This window comes from Geotrypetes seraphini, chromosome 5 (assembly GCF_902459505.1).
Source record: "Geotrypetes seraphini chromosome 5, aGeoSer1.1, whole genome shotgun sequence".
Classification (NCBI taxonomy): Eukaryota; Metazoa; Chordata; class Amphibia; order Gymnophiona; family Dermophiidae; genus Geotrypetes; species Geotrypetes seraphini.
In genome coordinates, this window is record NC_047088.1 from 105,980,303 (window position 1) to 106,005,128 (window position 24,826).

General features: G+C 47.5%; 1 protein-coding gene across 1 annotated transcript; it reads left to right on the top strand.

Annotated features, from left to right (window-relative positions):
• Nucleotides 1-136: 136 nt before the first annotated feature.
• Nucleotides 137-12,495, top strand: LOC117360377. Its single transcript, XM_033944077.1, has 2 exons — nucleotides 137-253; nucleotides 11,482-12,495. Exon 2 carries the CDS (start codon nucleotides 11,485-11,487, stop codon nucleotides 12,493-12,495), a length of 1,011 nt encoding a protein of 336 aa, XP_033799968.1. The 5' UTR covers nucleotides 137-253; nucleotides 11,482-11,484.
• The last annotated feature ends 12,331 nt before the right edge of the window (nucleotides 12,496-24,826 follow it).

The following is a 24,826-nucleotide window of genomic DNA, read 5'->3' on the forward strand; positions in this document are numbered from 1 at the left end:
CTTCTACAGATATGTGAATTACATCATCCAGTTTCTCTAGGATTTTTATGTAGTGCATCAGAAGGGAGTCAGGAATTCTGGGAGTTGCAGTGTTCCAGTCCTCTGCTATATGGATAAAGAACATTCCTTAGGTATTGCTGTCACTTCTATCTCACTGTATCACACTACAACGGATAGCAAATACAAACCTTTTCTGTGTCTTCTAGTTCTCTGTATCATGCTGCAGGGGTACAGAAGAGCCTTACATTAACAGGTAATGTTATAAAACTTTCTCCCCATCTAAAGCCAGTTGTACATGTAGAAAAGGGTTGTTGTTTGTTTGTTTTTTTAATTGAATGACTGCATATTTGCACAAAAGTACACTCACAGAAAGAATGAATCTACCATTACACATGTAACTGCTAACCTTCTTTACCCCATCAGATTTTATACTCTCTCTGGCTTTCTACTGCCCATGATGTTGCTTCCTTCCTCTTTAATTATCACTAGTGTCATATAGACACTACCCCCCCCCCCTTTTTTTTTTTTTTTTTTTTACTAAGCTGCAGTAAAGTTTCTACCAAGGCTTGGAGTGCTAAATGCTCTGACGATGCTCTAACCCTACTCCTCTGCCCTCCAGCCCAGCCAGCTGCTTAAACATTCCCCTGAATTGTATCCATGACATCCTGTTTATCTGTCTTGGCTGTTTAGATTGTAAGCTCTTTCAAGCAGGGACTGTTTTCTTCTTTGTGATTCTATATAGCACTGCGTATGTAGTATTATCCCAGGACAAGCAGGCATGATATTCTCACATGTGGGTAACGTCATCTACGGAGCCCCGATGCGGAAGCATTTTCAAGCAAACTTGATTGAAGATTTAAGTTTGCTCTGCTGCTCCACGCATGCGTGCCTTCCTGCTCCACTAGGGGGTGCATCCCCTCGTGGTCTCCAGTTCAAAATTTTCCGCTGAGCCTAGAAGTCGTGTTTTTTCAGGCTCTGCCCCAACTGCCTTCTAGCACCGCGATTTTTCTTGTTTTTCATCATTTAAGTCGCTGTGCGCGAAATTTTTTCTTCTTCAACTTGATTCCTGCTTCGTTTGACTGACCCGGAGGCTTCCGGGTCCCCGTGGCCGCGTGGCTACTCGAGCCGCGGCCACTTTCGATTCTATGTCCCGGCCTTTGACCGGCTTTAAAAAGTGCACCCGGTGCGAGCGGCTTCTTTCCATCACAGACCCGCATCGCCGGTGCATCCTCTGCCTGGGGGCAGCTCATCCAACCGACTCCTGTCCCCAGTGCGCTATTTTCCAGAACCGGGCCCTCCGTCGAAGGAAAGCCCGCATGGCGGATCTTTTCGCCCCAGACCAACCTTCTACCTCGGCCTCGAGGTTGGCCCCGGCCTCAGCCCCGGCCTTGACCTCGGCCCCGAATACCTCGGCATCGCCTCGAGACTCGACTCCGAAGTCCTCGGGAAAACAGAAAGCCTCGGCTCCGGGTAAGTCCCCTCTTCCCTCTTCAGGTTCTGTACCAGCGAAGAAACCAACCTCGGGGACACCGGCGACGCATGGCGGAAGTCCCATGCTTACAGCCCCGACGAAGCCCTCCAAGCCTTCGGGCCGTGCCTCCACCACACAGGAATACTCTGATACGAGGTCGCCCCGGTGGAGTGCACCGAGGCAGGGGACATGCCTTCGATGCTGTCCGTGCCCGTCTTCCAGGACTTACTCCGAGCAATGATCTCGTCGGAGCTGTCCGCTGCAATGGCCCATCTACAACCGGCCTCTGCCTCGACCTCGACCCCGCATGTGCCAGACCAGCCTGAGCCTCGCATCGAGCCACCTCGGGGAAAAGTGCACAAACTTCGCCGCATCTCATCCTCCTCGGACTCCTCGCCGAGGCACCCGAGGCACTCTCCCTCCACAGACCGCCACAGGGCAAAACGTCGGGCTAAACCAACAGAAACCTCGAACCGCCGTACCTCTAAGAAGGCCCGGGGTTCCCCCACTCTACGAGGCTGTTCACCTACACCTCGTACGGGACCGCTGAAGGTGGCAGAGTTATCACTCTCCAACCCACGCATCCTCCGAACTCCCCCTCGGACCGGGGCTCCGATCCGAGGTTTCGGGCTTTCACCAAGGGAGTCCGGGTCGAGGTCACCGATTCGACATCGATCGGTACCCCGAACCCCGGCATCGTCTCCGAGGGGCTCCTCGAGACGTCGGAGATCCACGACCCCGGAACACTTTCACAGTACTTCCCCGGTCTCGGAGCTGGGATCGGAACAGGAACCTCGCTACTCGAGGGAAGCCTCCCCTTCCTTCTCCACCCGACGGAGGTCTCGTTCACCGACCCCCCACGGGGCCTCGGGAACATTCCGACCATCCTTCTCACGCTTTGTCCAGAACATGGGCCACGCTTTGAATTTAGACCTCCAGTCCGACTCCAGATACTCTAAAGAGTACCTAGCGGAACTGGATATGCCATCACTACCCAGAGAGTCCCTTCGCTTACCGCCTAACCCGATACTCCAACAGGCTTTCTTCAGGAACCTGGAGACCCCTTATACGGTCACAGCCGTGCCCTCCAAAATGGAGGCCAAGTACCGTACAGTACCCTTTCCGGGATTTGAACAACCACAGCTCTCCCACCAGTCGCTGTTAGTAGAATCCTCCTTAAAAAAGGCTCACCCCTCCCGGGTCTCAGCGGCGGTCCCCCCAGGCCGAGAAGGCCAAACCCTAGACAAGTTCGGCAGGAGACTATATCAAAATGCGATGATGGCCTCTAGGGTGCAAAGCTACACTTTCACCTTCACATCCTACCTCAAACACCTCATTGGACTACTGAGAGCCTTTGAGACTGACCTACCGGCCTCCCGCCAAGGAGCCTTTAGCCTGCTTTTGGAATCCCTCTCCAACCTACGCCTCCATCTATTCCACGCGGCCTACGATGGCTTCGAACTCTCCTCCAGAGAGGCAGCGTTTGCTATCGCCATGCGCCGACTAGCTTGGCTACGCCTGGTCGACATGGACCCCAACTTACAGGGCCGGTTGGCTAACCTCCCCTGCGTGGGAAAAGAACTGTTCGATGACACTATCGAGGCGGCTATAAAAACGTCTCTCCGAACACGAACGCTCGTTTGCCTCCCTCGTCCGACAAAAGCCCAAACCGCCCGCGGCCAGGCCGAATAGGGCCCCTCCGCGCCGCTACCCACAAAAATCCACTCCTGCCTTCTCGCGGCCTCCACCCAGGCGTCCGCAAGCCCACTACCGGGCCATGCCCAAGTCCCAACCGCCTGCGACTACCAAACCATCCCAGTCCTTTTGACGGGATACGCGGAAGGGGGCGGGCCCCCTCCGCCATAGTCCCAGGCCTCCTTCCCATCGGGGGTCGCCTCAAAGCCTTTTACCCTCGCTGGGAACAAGTCACGTCGGACGCATGGGTCCTTGGCGTGATCTCATCAGGATACTCTCTCAACTTTCGGACCATTCCTCCGGAAAACCCCCCAAGGAATTGCCCTCCCAACCGGACGCAGCTACCCCTACTCCTCTCCGAAGCTCGAGACCTGCTTCGCCTGAGAGCAGTGGAGGAGGTTCCCCCCGACCAACGGGGGAAGGGCTTCTACTCCCGTTACTTCCTGGTACCGAAAAAAACGGGAGGCTTACGCCCAATACTAGACTTGAGACGCCTCAACAAATTTCCGATATGAGAAAAATTTCGGATGCTTTCCCTACCGACCCTCTACCCCCTGATCGACGAGGGCGACTGGCTCTGCTCCCTCGATCTGAAGGAGGCGTACACACATGTCCCAGTGCACCCCGCTCACCGCAAGTTCTTGCATTTTCAGGTAGGGGACTGGCACCTACAATACCGTGTCCTTCCCTTCGGCCTAGCATCGTCACCTCGGGTCTTCACCAAGTGCCTCGTGGTGGTCGCAGCAACCTTACGCTTCCAGGGCCTCCAGGTATTCCCCTACCTGGACGACTGGCTGATCAAAGCCCCGTCCAGGGAAGCGGTTATCTCAGCGACCCAACAGACTATTACCTACCTATAAAGTCTGGGGTTCGAGATAAACTTCCCAAAATCCCAACTACGCCCCTCCCAGTCCCTACAGTTCATCGGGGCCACGCTGGACACGGTTCGCCTCCGTTCCTTCCTCCCCCCTCCGCGTCTAGAGGTGTTAGTAAGCCTGAGTCGAAGGTTTTCCCTGCTGACCTCGGTATCAGCTCGGCAGATGATGACTCTTCTGGGCCACATGGCCTCCACCGTCCACGTCACACCCTTCGCCCGCCTCCATCTGAGAATTCCTCAATGGACCCTGGCCTCTCAATGGCGTCAAGACCGGGACCCGATTGACCGCCCCGTGACAGTGACGCCTTCTTTGCAACGATCGCTCCGCTGGTGGGCCGACTCTTCAAATCTTTCCAAAGGTTTGCTTTTCCTCAACCCACCCCACAGCAAGATACTCACCATGGACTCGTCGGAGTACGCTTGGGGAGCCCATCTGGACGGCCTACGCACTCAAGGGATGTGGTCAGCAGAAGACCGTCGCTGCCACATCAACGTGCTAGAGCTTCGGGCCATCTATCTCGCAGCTGTAGCTTTTCAACATCTGCTCCACGACCGAGTGGTTCTCATCCGAACCGACAACCAGGTAGCAATGTACTACGTAAACAAACAAGGGGGAACAGGGTCTTGGTCCCTTTGCCGGGAAGCCCTGCGCCTCTGGAAATGGGCAATCTCCAACAACACCTTCCTTCGAGCGGTGTTCATACAAGGAGAACAAAACTGTCTGGCGGACAGACTCAGCCGCCTCCTCCAGCCACACGAGTGGTCACTGCACTCTCAGATCCTACGACAGGTGTTCGAAAGGTGGGGGACGCCTCAAATAGATCTATTCGCATCCCCCCACAACCACAAGCTGCCTCTCTTCTGCTCCCGGATGTACTCCCCGGACCGGCTCGAGGCCGACGCCTTCCTCCTCGACTGGGAGGGAAGGTTCCTATACGCGTTCCCGCCGTTTCCTCTGATACTGCGGACGCTTGTCCACCTGAAAACAGTACAAACCACCCTGATCCTGATTGCTCCTCACTGGCCACGCCAGCCTTGGTTTTCCCTTCTACTTCAACTCAGTGTCAGAGATCCACTGCCTCTGCCTCTGTTTCCCTCTCTACTATCACAGGGTCAGGGTTCGCTGTTACATCCCAATCTTCAATCTCTTCATCTGAATGCTTGGTTTCTCTCCCCCTGACTGCTCTCCCCGTGTCTCAATCAGTCAAGGAGATATTGGAGGCCTCTAGAAAGACCTCGACGAGAACCTGCTACTCCCAAAAGTGGACCAGATTCTCAACCTGGTGCTCCTCCCACAGCCAGGACCCGGTGTCGGTCCCCGTCCCTCTGGTCCTTGACTATTTACTTCAATTATCTCATTCCGGCCTAAAGACTAACTCCATTCGAGTACACCTCAGTGCGATTGCGGCCTTTCATCAGCCCCTGGAAGGGAAAGCCCTCTCGCTCCATCCCTTAGTCTCTCGCTTCATGAAGGGTCTTCTGAATGTCCACCCTCCTCTCAAACCCCTCTGGTGGTTTGGGACCTCAACGTGGTTCTGGCTCAACTAATGAAACCTCCATTTGAGCCCCTAGACAAATGCCATCCAAAATTCCTCACTTGGAAGGTAATTTTCCTGCTTGCGCTCACTTCCGCTCGGCGGGTTAGTGAGTTACAGGCTCTGGTAGCGGACCCATCCTTCACGGTATTCCATCACGACAAGGTGGTACTCCGCAGTAGTGTTCCCGCTAAGCTGCGCTGGCCTGCGCTCGCGCACAAAATATTACATCGCAGCGCAAAGTTTCTCTTCACAGCGCACACACGCGTCGGTAAGGTAAGGGGACGCATTGGGGGGATTGCACTTCCCCACAATTGCCATGCTTCGGTTCCTCTTCTTCCTTCCTTCCTCCCCCCCCCCCCCCGCGGGACCCTGCGGCACCATCAACTCTTACTCCCTCTAATGTCGGCCCTGCAGCTCCAGACTTCCTCGCACCTTCTCCCCTCCCCCTTTGGATCGCTATTATTTTAAATGTTATAGCCGCGGAGCTGTATCCATCAGTGGAGATGTCTAACCTCGGCCTGCCCCGGAACTCTTACTGCAACAGTGACTTCCTGTTCCTGCCTAGACGGGCGTCTGCTGCAGTAAGAGTTCCGGGGCAGGCCGAGGTTAGACATCTCCACTGATGGATACAGCTCCGCGGCTATAACATTTAAAATAATAGCGATCCAAAGGGGGAGGGGAGAAGGTGCGAGGAAGTCTGGAGCTGCAGGGCCGACATTAGAGGGAGTAAGAGTTGATGGTGCCGCAGGGTCCCGCGGGGGGGGGGGGTGGGAGGAAGGAAGGAAGAAGAGGAACCGAAGCATGGCAATTGTGGGGAAGTGCAGAGCTGCAGGGAAGAGTGTTGCGGTACCCAGCTGGAGGGAGAAGGAAGATGAGGGAGGGAATTAAAGGAGATGCCAGGGCTTGGAGCGTAGGAGGAAGGTATGCCAGTCTAAGGGAAAAGGAAGGGGGAGATGTGAGAGCATGGAGGGGGAGCGAAAGATGGAAGAAAAGGAAAGGAGAGAGATGCCAGAGAATCAGGGAAGGGGAGATACCAGACTATGAGGAGAGGTGTGGGAGAGGGAAGGCGAGGAGAGAGATGCCAGACCAATGGGGTGAAAGGAGAGATGGAAGGGGGAGGCATACAGTTTCTGGAAGGGGCATAGAAGGAGAGAAGATGCCATATAGGGGAAGAGAGACGGCAGACAGTGGATGGAAGGAAGAGAGTTACAAGAAGATGAGGAAAGGAGAAACCACAGAAGACAAAGGTAGAAAAAAATTTCTATTTATTTATTGCTTTAGGAGACATGTGTCACTGTTTCTGTGAAGCATTGTATGCAGAGTCCAGCTTCTTGCTGGTTCAATTTAACCTTTGTCTATGTATTTTTATTTTATCCCCCCTTTTACAAAACTGTGAAGCGTTTTTAGCACCAGCCTTGGTGGTAGCAGCTCTGATGCTCAGAATTTTATGAGCATCAGAGCTGTTACCTCCGTAGCTAAAATCCACACTACAGTTTTGTAAAAGAGGGAGGGGTTAGTTTGTGATTACATATTCCTTACTAGGCGAAGGTGTTTTCTGTGTTCTGTGTGTTCGAAAGACATGGTTTTCTGTTAGGATTGACGGTGTAGGATTGATCTGTGCTGGTCTGGCTTGTTTAGTTTTACAATGGGTGTATTGATGTACTGCTCACTGCAATATGTAAGATGCTGCCTTTTCCTAGGTACTCATGTGTGACGTGTGGTTTGTTACTAAAAATCATGTTTTTCTTACAGATGGGGGGGGGTGCCAAAAAATGATGGGCCCCGGATGTTACATATGCTAGGTACGCCACTTTATGTAAAGATACCAGAAAGCTGGCGTAGCAAAAACTTCTAAGTTTTGAGTATTTAACCCTCCCACAATCTCACGGGCACTCGTTTCAAGTTTATTGAGATTTTGATTTAAACGCAATATCAAATATTTTCAATGCGTATAACAAAAATAAATTTGGGGAAATAAATAAAACCATTTGAACCAGTGTTCCCGCTAAGCTGCGCTGGCGTGCGCTGGCGCACAAAATATTACATCGCAGCGCACACGTTTCTCGTCACAGCGCACGATCGGAAGAGGCGTACGGCAGATGGCAGGGCGGCGAGAGGAGAATCGGGCGAGTTGGCTCATAACTTGCTGGCGCCCGATATTTTTGGCTCACGGTGAAAAAAGTTTGCTCACAACACCCGCCCTCTTAGAGGGAACACTGCTCCGCACCCATCCAAAGTTCTTGCCTAGTGTCTGATTTTCACCTCAATCAGTCCATTGTCTTACCTGTGTTTTTTCCCAAGCCCCACTCTCACCCCGGAGAGGTGGCGCTCCATACTCTTGACTGTAAGAGAGCGTTGGCCTTCTACCTCCAACGTACTCAGTCACACCGGAAAGTCCCACAATTGTTTTTGTCCTTCGACTCAAACCGGTTATGTCACCCAGTCTCCAAGCGCACCTTGTCCAACTGGTTGGCCGACTGCATCTCCTTCTGCTACGCTCAGGCTGGTCTCACGCTGCATGGTCGAGTAACAGGACACAAGGTCCGAGCGATGGCAGCCTCCGTAGCGTTCCTCAGGTCCACACTTATTGAGGAAATCTGCAAGGCTGCCACGTGGTCTTCGGTTCATACCTTCACCTCCCACTACTGTCTGGACTCACTGTCCAGGAGCGATGGCCGGTTCGGCCAATCGGTTTTACGAAATCTATTTGCTTAAATTGCCAACTTCCCTCCATCCCTTTTCAGTCAGCTTGGAGGTCACCCACATGTGAGAATATCATGCCTGCTTGTCCTGGGATAAAGCACAGTTACTTACCGTAACAGGTGTTATCCAGGGACAGCAGGCATATATTCTCACAACCCGCCCACCTCCCCGAGGTTGGCTTCTTTGCTAATTACGTGAACTGGAGACCACGAGGGGATGCACCCCCTAGTGGAGCAGGAAGGCACGCATGCGTGGAGCAGCAGAGCAAACTTAAATCTTCAATCAAGTTTGCTTGAAAATGCTTCCGCATCGGGGCTCCGTAGATGACGTCACCCACATGTGAGAATATATGCCTGCTGTCCCTGGATAACACCTGTTACGGTAAGTAACTGTGCTTTACCAGACGTCAGCCGGCACTTTGTTTTGAAAAGCTTGGAACAAATCTCTGTCAGGCAGGAGCACATGCGCAGATGTGCTCCTGCCCGATGAGAGCAGGCAACGGGGGGGGGGGGGGGGGGGACTAGGGTGTAACAGGGCGGGGATGGGTGAGACTGGGGGGGCAGGTCTAGGGGGTCCAGATTTTCCAAACGGAAAATCTGGAAACCCTATGCGTACGTCTGGTAGTGCAATAGAAATAATTAATAGTAGTAATGCTCATCCTATGAGCATCAGAGCAGCGTTGGAGCATTTAGCGCCCCCAGGCTGTGGTAGAAACCTTTACCATGGCTTGGTAAAAGAGGGTCTAAGTAAATGTAACTTATTATTGTACTTAAGTAAATGTTTTGATACTTTTACTTGTAAAGAACAGGATAACATTTGTTACTTTTACTGAAGAAATAATTTTGCCAATTTTTACTACTTTTGCCTAGTTACATTTGATGATTGAAGTTACTGTAAAAGTGGAAGGGAGATGTCAATGGCAATTCCTCAGTAAACCAACTGAAACAGCAAAACTGGAAACAGGATTTTGCCATTGCAAACCTCATCATGCAAACAGTGGATCATTTCATCTTAAATTTTGCTGTTCACTGAATATAGCCTATAAGAACAGTGGAGTTGCCTATGTTTGAACTGGTTAGATGAGTTGGGTCACTTTAAAGTGGAGATGAAGCTGAAGCTGGTAGCAATTCTTGATGAACAGACAGTGTAATTGTGGTATTTTTACTTTTTACTCAAAAAGTATTATTTTAGGCACTTAATTTTTATTTTTTCTTGAGTACATTTTTGTTTTTCATTATACTTTTTTCAGATGACACTAAACTGTTCAAAATTGTTAAAATACATGCAGACTGTGAAAAACTGCAGTCAGACCTTAGGAAATTGGAAGACAGTGTGGGATCCAAATGGCAGATGAAATTTAATGCAGACAAATGCAAAGTTATTGGGAAGAATAATGCAAATCACAGTTACCAGATGCTAGGGTCCACCTTAGGGGGTCAGTGCACAAGAAAATATATCTAGGTGTCATCATAGATAATACGTTGAAACCTTCCATCCAATGTGTGGCGGCGGACAGAAAGCAAACAAGATGCTAGAAATTATTAGAAAAGGGATGGTAAATAAGGCATTATAATGGCTCTGTATTATTCCACAGTGTGACTTCACCTTGAGTATTGCATTAATTTCTTGTTTTTCTAACAATTTATCACGGAGTATGCATTACAAAACATTAAATATACAAATAAAAATAAAAGATTTTATGTGAAGTGCTCAAATGCCCAAATTATCGGCGGTTCAAATATCTCGGTTGGATAAACCATTGCAGCTTCCGGAAGTGTTGCAGGCGATTAAAACCCTGAAACCGTGTACAGCTCCAGGTCCGGACGGCTTCTCTCCGGAGTTTTATAAGATCTTATCGTCCTCAATAGGGGGGTCTCTCTTAAATTATTACTCTGAGGTACAGAACTCTGGCGCCCTCCCGAGGTATGCAAACGATGCTTTGATAACTCTGATCCCGAAACCCTCTAAACCGCCGACGGATATTGAATCATATCGACCGATATCACTGTTGAATGTTGACCTGAAAATCTTGGCTCGTATTTTGGCAGAAAGGCTGGCCCCCCTGCTCCCTGCCGTGATTGTGCCGGAACAGGTGGGCTTTGTACGATCTCGTCAATCGGTAATTAATGTACGCCGGGTGCTTCTAGCCTTCTCTCGAGCCCAGCGGGCCCAATCTCCAGGGCTGCTGGTAGGGTTAGATGCGGCGAAAGCTTTTGATAAAGTCCACTGGTACTACCTTTTCCAGGTGTTACATTACATGGGGTTCCCAGATAGTTACCTGGCGTTGATTCGTTCGCTTTACTTGAGACCCAAGGCATCGGTTTTGGTTAATGGAGTGCGCTCTCCCTCTTTCGTGGTGGGCAGGGGGACGCGACAGGGATGCCCACTGTCACCCCTCCTTTTCCTTTTATATTTAGATCCTCTACTACGCACACTACAGAGGGACGACGAAATTGTGGGGTTGCCGGAGGGCTCCTCTCAGCTGAGGGTGCTGGCATTCGCGGATGATCTTCTGCTTACGTTGGGCGCTCCACACCATTCTTTGCCCCGAGCTCTGGAACTTCTGGATGAATTTAATCTTTATTCAGGTCTAGTGCTTAATAAGCAGAAGTCCTTGGTGTTGCCAACCTCACCTGGGGTGCGTCTGGGTTGGCAGGGAGATTTTCCTCTACAGTGGGCTCCATCTCAGCTGACCTATTTGGGGGTGGTGATCCCTCAGGACCTGGACAGGCTGTATTCCATTAATGTCGCACCCTTATTTCAGCGCACCCTGACCACTCTTACGGGTTGGAGGACGCTCCCCTTGTCCCTCTCTGGCCGAATAGCATTATACAATATGATGCTTTTACCGCAATGGCTCTATATTATGCAAATGCTGCCCATTATGCTTACTCCACGACACTTAGCACGACTCAACTCTCACCTCTCTGCTTATTTGTGGCAGGGAAAGCGGGCTAGGATAGCATTGTCCAAGTTGATGCTGCCAAAACACCGGGGGGGGGATGGGCTTACTGGATATTTCCCGATTTGCTCTTGCATGTCAATTTAGACATCTACACGATTGGTTTTGTAATACCAAATGGTTTTCCCAGCCTGAGAATGAATGCTTTGAGTTCAGACCATATCATTTTAGTTACCTCTTACATGTTAGACAGTTACCTGACATGCCATCACTATATTGCCACCCCTTTTTGCAGGTCATGCGAACAGCTTGGAAAACGTTATGTCGGTTATTGAAAATCTCCTCTGAAACAACGCCCTATCTCCCCGTGGCGGGCAACGGAGACTTCCCACCAGGCTTGGACTCTGCTGTTTTCAGACGCTGGACTTCTATGGGTCTTCATTACCTGTTCCAGGTGGTGCAAGATACGGGTATTCCGACTCCACTTACTGATCTGCAGACTCAGTTTACTTTTTTAACTGGGGACTGGTTTGCTCATCGACAACTGTGCCACTACGTACGGACTTTGACCCCTGTTATGTTGAGAGAAGAGGTTCAATCTAGCTTACGGGAAGCACTTGATCTCACGGCCCAAGACCATGTACCTCTGAAATTTTATCATAAATTCTTGCAAGACCTACCTGGAGAGTTGGACTTCATCTCTCTCGCCCAGAAATGGTCAGCTGACCTACAAGTGCCTATATCTGATGATATGCTACGAAAGGGCCTTCGCGTGGGGCACGATCCTACCTTGTCTTCGGCGGAGAAGGAGCGTAATTACAAATTTCTGCTGCGAGCGTTCTATCCACCTCAGAGGGCTATGATAATGGGGATTAGTACGTCCCCTGGTTGTGGAAAATGCTCCTATCCTATGGCATCCTTCGGACACATGTTTTGGACATGCCCCCTGGTGTCTACTTTTTGGTTGACTTTAGTGTCTGAGGTGGCCGCGCTTTGGGGATGCTCGTGGAGGTTACACCCCAGTTTTCTTTTTACTTTACAAATCCGTTTTCATCCACCTAAACCGGGGTGTGCGCCTTTTCTCCGAAAGACTGTAATTATGGGCAGGAAATGTATTCTGACACAGTGGCTTTCACCTCAGCCTCCTTCTCTACAACAGTGGCGATCACTCATGTTACAACAAATGTTGTTGGAAAGAAGGGACATTGTGGACTTAACAGCAAAAAAGGGCAGGCTGTTCCGCCAATGCTGGTACTTATTTAGTTTAACCTTTGTCACACCTATTCAACAACAACTATGGACAGTATGATCTGTATACCACTTTGATGCTGTAGGTTTCCTTATATTATGTTTCATTCCGCTGTTGCTGCCCGGGTGGGATGGGGTGGGAGGGGAGGGGGGGGAGGATTGGGTAGGTCGGGGATTTGGGAAAGTTTGGTTTTATTATAAAATGTTTTTGATGCTCATATTTTTGTCTTGCCATGCTGTTTAATAAACATTACTTCTATATGTGAAGTGCTCAGACCAATCACCTACATGCCAAATGGGTTCAAGCAACAGTGGCTCATGGGACAACACTCAAAAAGTCCCATACCGCACAAAACCTTCAAATAAAGCCAAGATACTTATCTTTGCCTTTTCGGCGGTGTTATTCTATTTCAACCACTACTTGCTACCCCTTGTATGCAGTTACACCATGCTACACTCCCCTGTGAAGTGACCCCCCCCCCAATCCAGATTTCGCATAATGCTTCATCAGGAGGGGAAACTGAAAACACACAAAACAAACACAGTAAATTTCTAACTACAGCACTGAAGTGCCACTGGGACAACTCAAATTATCAAACCTTAAACATTCAAAAAATGTCTCACTTCATCGGGGAGTGTAGCATGGTGTAACAGCATACAAGGGATAGCAAATAGATCTCGTGAATATTCATTGTGGAAATCCTGAAAACCCAACCTGGCAAAGGCCAAGATTAGACATCCTTGGTTTAGCACTAAATTCCCTGCTATAAATGTCACTTCATGCCACTGGTCGCACCTGATTGGGAGGTAGAAAACTGGCAATCTCACTCATTGAATCATAGAATCTTCCTCAGATAATTACATTCAGCAGGTGGTGGTGTGTGTGTGCATTTTTTATGGGGAGGGGGGTTGATATTTTTTCCAGTGAACTACAGAATAATCATTAATCATTTTAATTCTCTAAAAATTTTATAAACAAAGATGATTTTAATAACTTTCTAAAATGTGTGTAAGAACCAGACTTTCCTAATAAAATGCGTAACTCCTAACTAACTGCCTGAAAAGCAAGCAGACGTTGCTGGAACTTTTTGTAAATACAACCTCGAACTGAGAGAACGACAAATAAAGCAGTATTACGTAGTGGATGATTCGGTGTACATAGAGTAAATAATTCTAATATGTACTCTGGCGTTTGACCATGCAGAACTTTATAACAAAGTGTTTCCAATTTAAACCTCACACGTACTTCAAATGGAAGCCAGTGGAACCTTCTATAAGAAGTAATATGATCTGTCTTTAATAGATTTAAAAAAATCAGACGCACTATGACATTCTGTACTCTTTGAAGTCTAAGTAAATTTGTACGATGTCCAGCGATGTGAACAGCATTACAATAATCCAAGGTATTGAGTATCAGGGACTGAATAAGCAGTCTCAATGCAGTAGGTTCAAAGTATGATTTGATAGTTTGCAACTTCCATAGAATAAAGAAACATTTTTTCACCAGTGACGAAGTGAATGATCTCATTGTTAAATTTCTATCCAAGTACACTCCCAAGATCTTAATCTCAGATTCAATTCAATAACTAAGCCCATCCAATGTTAACTGGGTCTCAACCATCTTTTTAAAGGGGGTGGCAAAGAAGAACTTAGGGTTCCTTTTACAGGGCCCGCTAGCGGTTTAACGTGTGTAATAGCGTGCGCTAAACCGCCGGACGCACTAGCCGCTACCGCCTCCTCTTGAGCAGGCGATAGTTTTTGGCTAGCACAGGGGTTAGCGTGTGATGAAAAGTCGGGTTTTAATCCCGCTAGTGTGCCTTTGTAAAAGGAGCCCTTAGTCTTATTTGGGTTTAACTTCAGTTTATAATCTCTCATCCTTTTGTTCATGGTAGACATAGTTTCTTGAATTATATTACCTTAAATTTCAAACTAATTGCACTAGTGACTACGTAGTTTATGTCATATGATGTCCTTGCACCAAATTGTATGTAGGCAAGACTACAAGATAAATTTAAAGTCTGCATGACAGAACATAAATCTTGCCTACACTTAGGGCACAGGGAGGCTCGTATAGTCCAACATTGTTTAGAACAGGGGCACACATTTGATCAATTGAAATGGAATATATAAAAGGGGGACAGGGGAAAAAACTTTTACAAATGGAACAACAGTGGATACACCGCTTACAAAGCTTACAACTGCAAGGTTTAAATATAACAATAAATTGGCAAGTATTCTTTTGAATAACTTTTAATAATAAATGGTTAATTTATTTATAGAGCCTTTTACAACTTGTGATAAAATTTAAATAGGTTACCATAATAAAAGCAATATGACCCACTATAAGGTAGAGAAATAACATGTGGAGGGGCATAATCAAAAGATACGTCTAAGTCTGTTTTGGGCCTAAGTTGCTAGTCGCCCAAAGTTGGCAGTGTCTAAAGTCCATTTTCGAAAAATACCTCCAAAATATTATTTTTCCCGAAAATTGCCTAATTATACGTCCAGCCGTTTGATCGGCCAGACCGCTAAGTCGTCTATCTTTATACCCCATTCTAGTCCAAAAAATCGTCCGTCAAAAATGCCTAGAACAAGACCTTTTGGACATGGAAGGGGCCAGCAAAGTGATGGACTGGACACCCAGACATGGCAACACAATAGTGGGGCACCTTACAGGGCACTGCTGTAAACTTCACAAAAAGAGTGACATATAAACATCTCACCACAATTCCCTTAGAGGTCATGGTAAACCCCCCCCCCCAAAAAAAAAATACCCCTAAAACCTACTAGACCCACTTGTCTACAACCCCAATAGCCCTTATGGCCGCAGGTGGCATCTATATGGCAGAACAGCAGAGTTTGGGGGGTTCTGGGGTGCAAATGTTTCACCATGAATGCAGTGGTTAGAGTAGCTTATGGGCCTGGGTCCTCCTCTCTATGGGCCACTAGCCCACCCCCCAGACTACTTAAGCCACTTCTGTGCTGCTCTTCTAGGCTTTCCTATGCCAGCTGCTGATGTTCTGGAGGCAGATATGTAAATTTTTTATTCTGTTTTTTTTTAATGGAGGTGGGGGGGGAATCAGTGATCACTGGGGGAGTGTGTTTGTGTGTGTGTGGGGGTGTCTGTACTTTGTATCTACAGTGGTTATCTGCTCACTTTGGAGAACTTCTGGGCACTTAGACCTGGTTTTACACGGCCTAAGTCACAACGCACAATTTCCGTCTAGGCAGTCTTGTTACACTTTCAGTTATACTAGCAGTATGACTAAGTCTAGGCCGGCCCATGTCCCGCCCTCACCACTCCTCCTAAAACACCCCTTTTAGCTTTGGGCGTACAGCAGCACTGAAAAGGCCTAAGGGCCTGTTTTACAAAGCCGAATGGCAACAGCCCCGAAGCCCTTTAAATCTCTATGGGCTTCGGGGCCGTCACTGCAGTAGCCCATGCTAAACGGCTTCGTAAAAGAGGCCCTAAGTCATTTTGCAATACGTCTGAAACCTGGTTCGATTATCGGCACTTGGATGACTTGTCTTACAGATTGTCCAAGTGCCGATTTAGGCCGGTTTTTAGATGTATTTCTGTTTTAATTATGAGCCCCATAGAATATCAGGAATATGAAGATAGAATTATTTTCATGATGGAATTATATTTATCATGAAGATAAGCACCATCATTTGAAATACTAATATAGCATTTTCAATACTGTATTGTAAATGTTGCTTTTCTTTCTTAGATTTCCTTACACATCCAGGGTGGGGGGAGGGGAGGGAGGAATATTTTGAAGGTTTAAATATATGAATATATTTTTGTAATAAAAATAGGATTTAAGGTATTAATAGTGGAATGATAGGGGGGAAAATGGTTGTTTCATTATATTTTGTGTATTAAGGTGCATTTTATGCAAGCTTTTCATCTTATAATTTCTGTAATGCACTGCCGTTACATTAAAATTCAATAAAGTTAAAAAAAAGAAAAAAACCCAAAATACTGTATAGTCATTTGATCTCTTAATTAATTTCCAAAGGATCTAGGGAGATCAATAGGTTCTTTTGCTTTTGGCACACGTCATCATGCTTAAGGTCTTTGTAAAAAATCCAATTAGATCTGGCGTGTTATGCGCAGTGCAGATCAAGGAGTATTGGGCTCTTCTGCTTTCTGTTTTCCACTTTTCCGTTTTTTGCGCACGTCATCACATACAAGCTCTTTAAAATCTAACTAGTTAATGCGCGCCATGCATAGTGCAGAATGAGGAGCAATGGCAGGCTATTGCTCAAATTTGGCATTTGTACAGACCGGGCTTAAAATACCCTTCAGGTAATTACATCTAAAATTGTTAATTGCGGGGAACTTTATTCAAAAGTGTTTATGCGGGGTACTGTTTTATTCAATACTGTTTTATTTAATACAGTTTCATTCAATTTTTACAAAACACAATTTGATAGAATAAATTATGAGTTCATAACTACATAGTCAGTGACTAGTTCCCTTCCTGTTGATGACTGTGTGTTCTCTTGCAGTTGCGGGGAACCATTGGGTACATTTACTCCTGACGAAGCTTCTAGTGAAGTGAAACGGGAATGCTCCATAGAGAAATATAGTGTCCAGTGGCCATTCACCAGCTCCTAGCTAAAGCTAAATAGTTTACTGTCAATAATTAGCGAAAATCAATGTATGGCAAAAATTAAAAGCAAATAAGATAGAGAAAGCCACATAGGTGCAGGGGGTTGTTTTAGGGTTAATGATAGCTCACTTAAGCATAACCTGATAAGAACAATCTAATGTCAGGCACTTGTGAGCCCTTGAAGCCTTTTCCCCATGCATAATAATATTGACAAGTGCATAAGAGATTCACACAACCACCAGAATTTCCACATTTTGATAAATATTGGTCTTTGATAGACATTATACCAGTAGAATTCTTAAGGGTAATATTATAACAGATTTCAATAGGAGCCAGATCTGTGCATGCCAATAGGTACTTGGTATCCCCAATATTGAACAAGCTCCTTCATTTTGTTTAGGGAGAGGCAGTGGTGTAGCAAGGGAAGTGATTTCAGAGGGGAGCCAGGCCAGCGCAAGCAGCTGGCTGGAGAAGTTGCTTGCACTGGTGAAGATGTAAAGAGGTACAGGGGGAAGGGAGGGCGCAAGCATGGCATGGGAGGACGGAGAGGTGCTGGCGCCCCCACCAAGATGGTGCCCAGGGTGTCCCCCCCTGCATCCCAGCCCCACACCACAGGGGAGGGGTAATTGAGTTTACCTCCCCCAATCATTTTGAAATGGTAATGCTTTTGTAGGCTACCTATTCGCTAAGGCCACGTGAGTACCTAAACAAGCCCAGTTTATAGACACATAGAGGGGCATAATAATAAAAAATAAAAAGTCTAAGTCCCCTTTTGGCCTAAGCCCCTAAATGCTGAAAGTAGCAGCAGGGAAACTGTCCATTCTCAAAAAAAATGTCCAAAATTAGGGTTTTTATGAGAATGGCCTACCTCTATGTTCAGCAATTTAATCGCCCAGACCACCACTACGTCTAACCTTAAAACGCATTCCCAACCAAAAAAATCGCCCAAGTCCCAAATGCCCAAACCCAGACCTGTTAGGCGAAAGAGGAGCCAGTCCTTCGTCTAAAAGCTGGATTTTGTAACTGGCATCTGTCAAAAACAACACCAATTACAGAATCCACCTCCCCCCCCCCCCCCCCCCGTAACGATTGCAGCAGGAGAGATGCCTAAACCCAAGACCTCCTGCCGGTACCCCAACCCTCCCGCAACTATCGACAAGAGGGATCCTAAGCCCTCCTGTTGAGGTGCAGGTCCCAACACCTGAACACCCCCTGACAATACAGACAGGAGGGATCTCAGACCCTCCTGCCCATGGCACACCCCCGAACCCCCACTCACTCCCCCAAATCCCCAAAGGCCCCCGAACCCTGGACACCTCCCTAAACCCTGACACCCTCTCAACTTACCTTAATGTTGGCCAGCCAGACGGGTTCCAAGCCCGGTCAGCCGGCAGGTCCGCCATCCTCGGAATGCCAAGCCTAGGGCCCTTTTGGGCCAAGCACCTAAGGCCCCTTCCATAGGAGGGGCCTTAGGCACCTGGGCCAACTGGAATTGGCCAAGTTGCCTTAGGCCCAGTTGCCTTAGGCGCTTGGCCCAATCAGGCCTTAGGCCCGCCATTCCGAGGATGGTGGGCCTGCCAGCTGGGCTTAGGACCTGTCAAGCTGGCCAACGTTAAGGTAATTTGGGAGATGTCAGGGGGGGTCTGGGATTGGGGGGCTGTTTGGGGGTTCAGGGGAGGCAATTGGGAGTTTGGGGGAGTGCGCCATGGGCAGGAGGGCCTGGGATCCCTCCTGCCCATATTTGAGGGGGGTGGGGGGTTCGCATTCCAGAAGGAAGGCTTGTTCTCCCTCCTGCCTGTATTGTCGGAGGGTGTTCAGGGGGTGAGGGCCTGCATTTCGGCAGGAGGGCTTGGGCTCCCTCCTACCGGTATTGTTGCGGGAGGGTTGGGGTGCCGGCATGAGGGCTTGGGATCCCTCCTGCCCGTATTTGAGGGGAGGTTGCACCTTTGTCAGGAGAGATCGGGCATCTCTCCTGCAGGTATTGGTTTGTTTTTTTTGGGGGGGGGGATGCCAGCAGGAGAGATTGGGCATCTCTCCTGCCGTGGTTCGTGGCAGTTCAGGGGAGGGATTGCGATCATGGCAGGAGAGATTAGGCATCTCTCCTGCTGCGATCATTGCGGTTGGGGGTGGGCAGGTTGCCGGGGCATCTGAGTTGATCGTGGCAGCTGCAATCAGCTCAGCGGCCCCTATTTGGAACTTATACCTGTTTTGACTTGGTCTAAGTCAAAACATATAAGTTCCGACTGGGCCATCTCCCTAAACTTTTGGTTATACTTGTAGTATGACTAAAGTCTAGGTCGGCCCAACTCCCGCCCTTTTCCCTCCTCTAAAAATGCTTCTTTTTACTCTAGGCGTTCAGAGGCAGGGTAAAGGCCTAAGCTGGTTTTACATACGTCTAAACCATCTTTGATTATCGGTACTTGGACGATCTGTCTTTTGATTGTCCAAGTACCGATTTAGGACACTTTTTTTTTTTAAATTATGAGCCCCATAGACACCTAAGCATCTTTATAAAATACTAGGACTAGAGAATGACACAGGGACAAATTTGTTCCTGTAGGGACTCAAGTTTCCCTGTCCCTACCCCATTCCTGTAAGCTCTGTCTTAACCGCTCAAGCCTCGAACACTTATGATTTTAAAATGTTTGAGGCCTGTTTAGATGAAGATAGAGCTTGCAGAAATTGGGCAGGGGCAGGAAAAGAACTTGTGGGATGGGACGGGAAAATGAGTTCCCGCGAGGACAGTAAAAAATTTGTCCCCGTGTCATTCTCCAGCTAGGACCAAAGCATCAGATATTGTGCCTAGACTGGAGCCATGGAAGGGCATTTTCAATAGGACATCTTCAATAGGACATCTAAGTCCGACTTTGGACGTTTTGAGAAAAACATCCAAAAATCGGCTGAAGAAAATGTCCATTTTTGATTCTGTGAGACATCTATTCTGTTTTTTTTCAAAAATGGACCAGCTAGACATCTAATTGTTTTGCCATTATAAAAAAAAAAGTCCCAATTAAGAATGCCCCAAATAAGCCATTTGCATGTAGGAGGAACCATCATTTTTAATGTACTGGACACACAGACATGCTATCAGAGCAGTGGGGCACCCTAGGGGGCACTGCTGTGAACTTCACATTAAGGGTGCCAGGTACACATCTCAGAGCAGTGAGGCACCCTAGGGGGCACTGCTGTGAATTTCACATTAAGGGTGCCAGGTACACATCTCACCATAACCCCTGTACATTATATAGTGAGCCCTCCAAAATTCCCCCCAAACTTACTGTATTCACCCATCTACCACCCCCAATAGCCTTTTTGCCTGCAGATTGAGAGGACTTCCAGAACAGAGAGATCTTCACTGGTAAGACTTTGCTGGGATATTGGTTGCAGACTTGGGGAAGGGGAGACCTAAAGCTAAATAGGTAAACTCAGCGACTTTATTTTCTTTAAAGTATTCTGCTCAGTTAGCAAAGGAGTTTGAGGAATAGATTTTTCTTAGCATAGAAAGTTTCTGTTAAGAGTTCATAGGCTTGCATTTCAAGGGGCTATTTTAAAACTGCTACAGTATCAGTATAAAGCACAGTTAATAGGCACAGGCAGCCTCAGTTTAGGCCAGGGGTGTCCAACCTTTTGGCTTCCCTGGGCCGCATTAGCTGAAAAAAATGTTTCTGGGGCTGCGCAAACGCTGCAGCAAGACATAGGAGGGAGCTGGCAAGACGGTAAACACCAGGGGGCAGCAGAGGAAAACACTGTATCGCCTTCGAACGGGGCCGCACAAAATACTTCACAGGGCTGCAAGTTGGACACCCCTGGTTTAGGCTGTCCTAACTTTAAGCAATGGAGTTAACCAGGTGCCTGTCTGAATATTGGCCAGTATCTGGTTAACTTTCAGATGATCACTGAGACCCAGATATTGAATGCTAGGAGCTATACATGTCCTGCCATAGAACATCTGGGGGTCTATTCAGCCCACAGCTGGGAGAAGCTAAGACATTGTTTACTACCATGGTCTGAATATCAAGAGATTGCTACAATAACAAGAAAACATGGAGACTGTTTACATAAAGAAAGCCTTTAAAAATATTTCCCTTTATTAAAGGGAGATGTATCTGTTTATTTTTGGTGTTGGAATGTAAAAAGATTGAGATGCTAGTCAGATATCAGGATGTCAGTGTGTTGATCTCCTAGTATCAGTGAGCTACTGGGAGTCCAGGACCCAGTGGAGAGGTCTGGGTCTGGATCTAATTTATGGTATTGGTGGGTTCTATACATATTGGGGCCAATATTCAACCAGCAGCAGGCAGCACTCTTAAAGCCTGCATCCAGCACTGACCCCAGATATTCAATGCCAAGCCATTTCTGGAAACTGACATTAAACATCCAGGGTTTTGTTTTGTTTTTTTTTTAAAAGGTGGCTAGCTGATACCTGCTTAGCTGATATTCAATGTTAACCAGGTATCAGCTAGCGTATAAAGATAGAATTGCCAGTTAGCACTGAAAATCTGGGCCTATATTGGACCTGCCCCTGAAACATCCCCAGCTACCATTTTGGCACTATCTGATGATTTTCAGCCAGGATTACTGATTATCTTCCACTGCAAATGACTGGTTAGCTGCTGAAACATAAGTTAACTGATTGGCAGACATTGCTGACTGGCAGTGGCATGTGGTCAGGGTCTTCAGTGAAGGTCCTATCTGCAGGATGCAGGTGACTTTTCCTCCTTCGCTTCGCCTGGGCTGGGCTGCAGGCAGCTCCTCCTTTTTACCACCAACATCCAGAGCATTGGGCCATTAAGGGATTCTCTACAGATGCAGAATCCCTTGATAGCTTGCTCCTGGTGACTCCACCTCCTTCAGTCTAGGAGGGGCTACAGGCTGCTGGTGGCTCCTCCTTCTTACTGACGGTATCCAGAGCATCATGCTAGAATCAGGCCACCAAGAGCTTCTCTACAGCTGCTAAATCCCTTGATGACTCAAGGCTGACTAGTCCTAGGTCAGCACACCATTTGAGCTCCTCCTCCTTAACATACTGTAGTTGTAGAGCAGGGGAGTCAGTGCCTGGACAGAATACCCTAAAGACATTTTCTTTTTGTTTTGCTTTAATTTGATTGGTTGGGCTGTAAGAACTTCTGAGCCTGCTCAACCAAATTAAAACAAACAAAAAAACCTCTAGGAGATTCTTTCCAGGGGCTGAATCCTCTAACAGCAAGATGCCGAGGAGTACTTGACCACAGCCCCCCAAAATCATCACGCCGATCCAGGTCTCCCTGATCACACCTATCCAAAACCAAGGATAAGTCCAGCCCTGCTCTGGCCAGCAGAACTCTGGCCCCAAGGTGAACACATTTTCAAACTACGGGTGAATGAGTACAGAACTGGGGGAATCCAACAAACTCGCTGGGGAAGGAGGACAACACTCTCTCTCTGTTTTGCCTGGAAGACCTACTGGAGAAGGGATGATGTCTCGCATGTTTTTGAAAGCCAGTAGCATTTAATAGACTGAATGTACATGCGGGCATACATAGTAACAAAGTAGATGACGGCAGATAAAGACCCGAATGGTCCATCCAGTCTGCCCAACCTGATTCAATTTAAATTTTTTTTTTTTTTTTCTTCTTCTTAGCTATTTCTGGGCAAGAATCCAAAGCTTTACCCGGTACTGTGCTTGGGTTCCAACTGCCGAAATCTCTGTTAAGACTTACACCCTCCCAGCCATCTACACCCTCCCATCTACACCCTCCCAGCCATTGAAGCCCTCCCCAGCCCATCCTCCACCAAACAGCCATACACAGACACAGACCGTGCAAGTCTGCCCAGTACTGGCCTAGTTCAATATTTAATATTATTTTCTGATTCTAAATCTTCTGTGTTCATCCCACGCTTCTTTGAACTCAGTCACAGTTTTACTCTCCACCACCTCTCTCGGGAGCGCATTCCAGGCATCCACTACCCTCTCCGTAAAGTAGAATTTCCTAACATTGCCCCTGAATCTACCACCCCTCAACCTCAAATTATTGCTTCTGGTTTTACCATTTTCCTTTCTCTGGAAAAGATTTTGTTCTACGTTAATACCCTTCAAGTATTTGAACGTCTGAATCATATCTCCCCTGTCTCTCCTTTCCTCTAGGGTATACATATTCAGGGCTTCCAGTCTCTCCTCATACGTCTTCTGGTGCAAGCCTTCTATCATTTTCGTCGCCCTCCTCTGGACCGCCTCAAGTCTTCTTACGTCTTTCGCCAGATACGGTCTCCAAAACTGAACACAATACTCCAAGTGGGGCCTTACCAATGACCTGTACAAGGGCATCAACACCTTCTTCCTTCTACTGACTACGCCTCTCATTATACAGCCCAGCATCCTTCTGGCAGCAGCCACTGCCTTGTCACACTGTTTTTTCGCCTTTAGATCTTCGGACACTATAACCCCAAGGTCCCTCTCCCTGTCCATGCATATCAGCTTCTCTCCTCCCAGCATATACGGTTCCTTCCTATTATTAATCCCCAAATGCATTACTCTGCATTTCTTTGCATTGAATTTTAGTTGCCAGGCATTAGACCATTCCTCTAACTTTTGCAGATCCTTTTTCATATTTTCCACTCCCTCTTCGGTGTCTACTCTGTTACAAATCTTGGAATCATCTGCAAAAAGGCACACTTTTCCTTCTAACCCTTCAGCAATGTCACTCACAAACATATTGAACAGGATTGGCCCCAGCACCAATCCCTGAGGGACTCCCCTACTCACCTTTCCTTCCTTCGAGCGACTTCCATTAACCACCACCCTCTGGCGTCTGTCCGACAGCCAGTTTCTGACCCAGTTCACCACTTTGGGTCCTAACTTCAGCCCTTCAAGTTTGTTCAACAGCCTCCTATGAGGAACTGTATCAAAGGCTTTGCTGAAATCCAAGTAAATTATATCTAGCATATGTCCTCGATCCAGCTCTCTGGTCACCCAATCAAAAAATTCAATCAGGTTCGTTTGGCACGATTTACCTTTTGTAAAGCCATGTTGCCTCGGATCCTGTAACCCATTAGATTCAAGGAAGTACACTATCCTTTCTTTCAGCAAAACTTCCATTATTTTTCCAACAACTGAAGTGAGGCTCACCGGCCTGTAGTTTCCTGCTTCATCCCTGTGACCACTTTTATGAATAGGTACCACATCTGCTCTCCTCCAATCCCCAGAAATCACTCCCGTCTCCAGAGATTTGTTGAACAAGTCTTTAATAGGATTCGCCAGAACCTCTCTGAGCTTCCTTAGTATCCTGGGATGGATCCCATCTGGTCCCATCGCTTTGTCCACCTTCAATTTTTCAAGTTGCTCATAAACACCCTCCTCCGTGAATGGCACAGAATCTACTCCATTTTCTCGTGTAACTTTGCCAGACAATCTCGGTCCTTCTCCAGGATTTTCTTCTGTGACCACAGAACAGAAGTATTTGTTTAGCACATTTGCTTTCTCCTCATCACTCTCCACATATTGGTTCCCAGCATCTTTTAGCCTAGCAATTCCATTTTTTATCTTCCTCCTTTCACTAATATATCTGAAAAAATTTTTATATCCCTTTTTTACATTTTTAGCCATTTGTTCTTCCGCCTGTGCCTTCGCCAAACGTATCTCTCTCTTGGCTTCTTTCAGTTTCACCCTGTAGTCCTTTCTGCTCTCCTCTTCTTGGTTTTTTTTATATTTCATGAACGCCAACTCTTTCGCCTTTATTTTCTCAGCCACTAGGTTGGAGAACCATATCGGCTTCCCTTTCTCTTGTTTTTATTGAT

Bases quoted from the DNA above. Each gene is read 5' to 3' on its own strand.
- LOC117360377 (XM_033944077.1), top strand. From the start codon at position 11,485: ATGCGAACAGCTTGGAAAACGTTATGTCGGTTATTGAAAATCTCCTCT.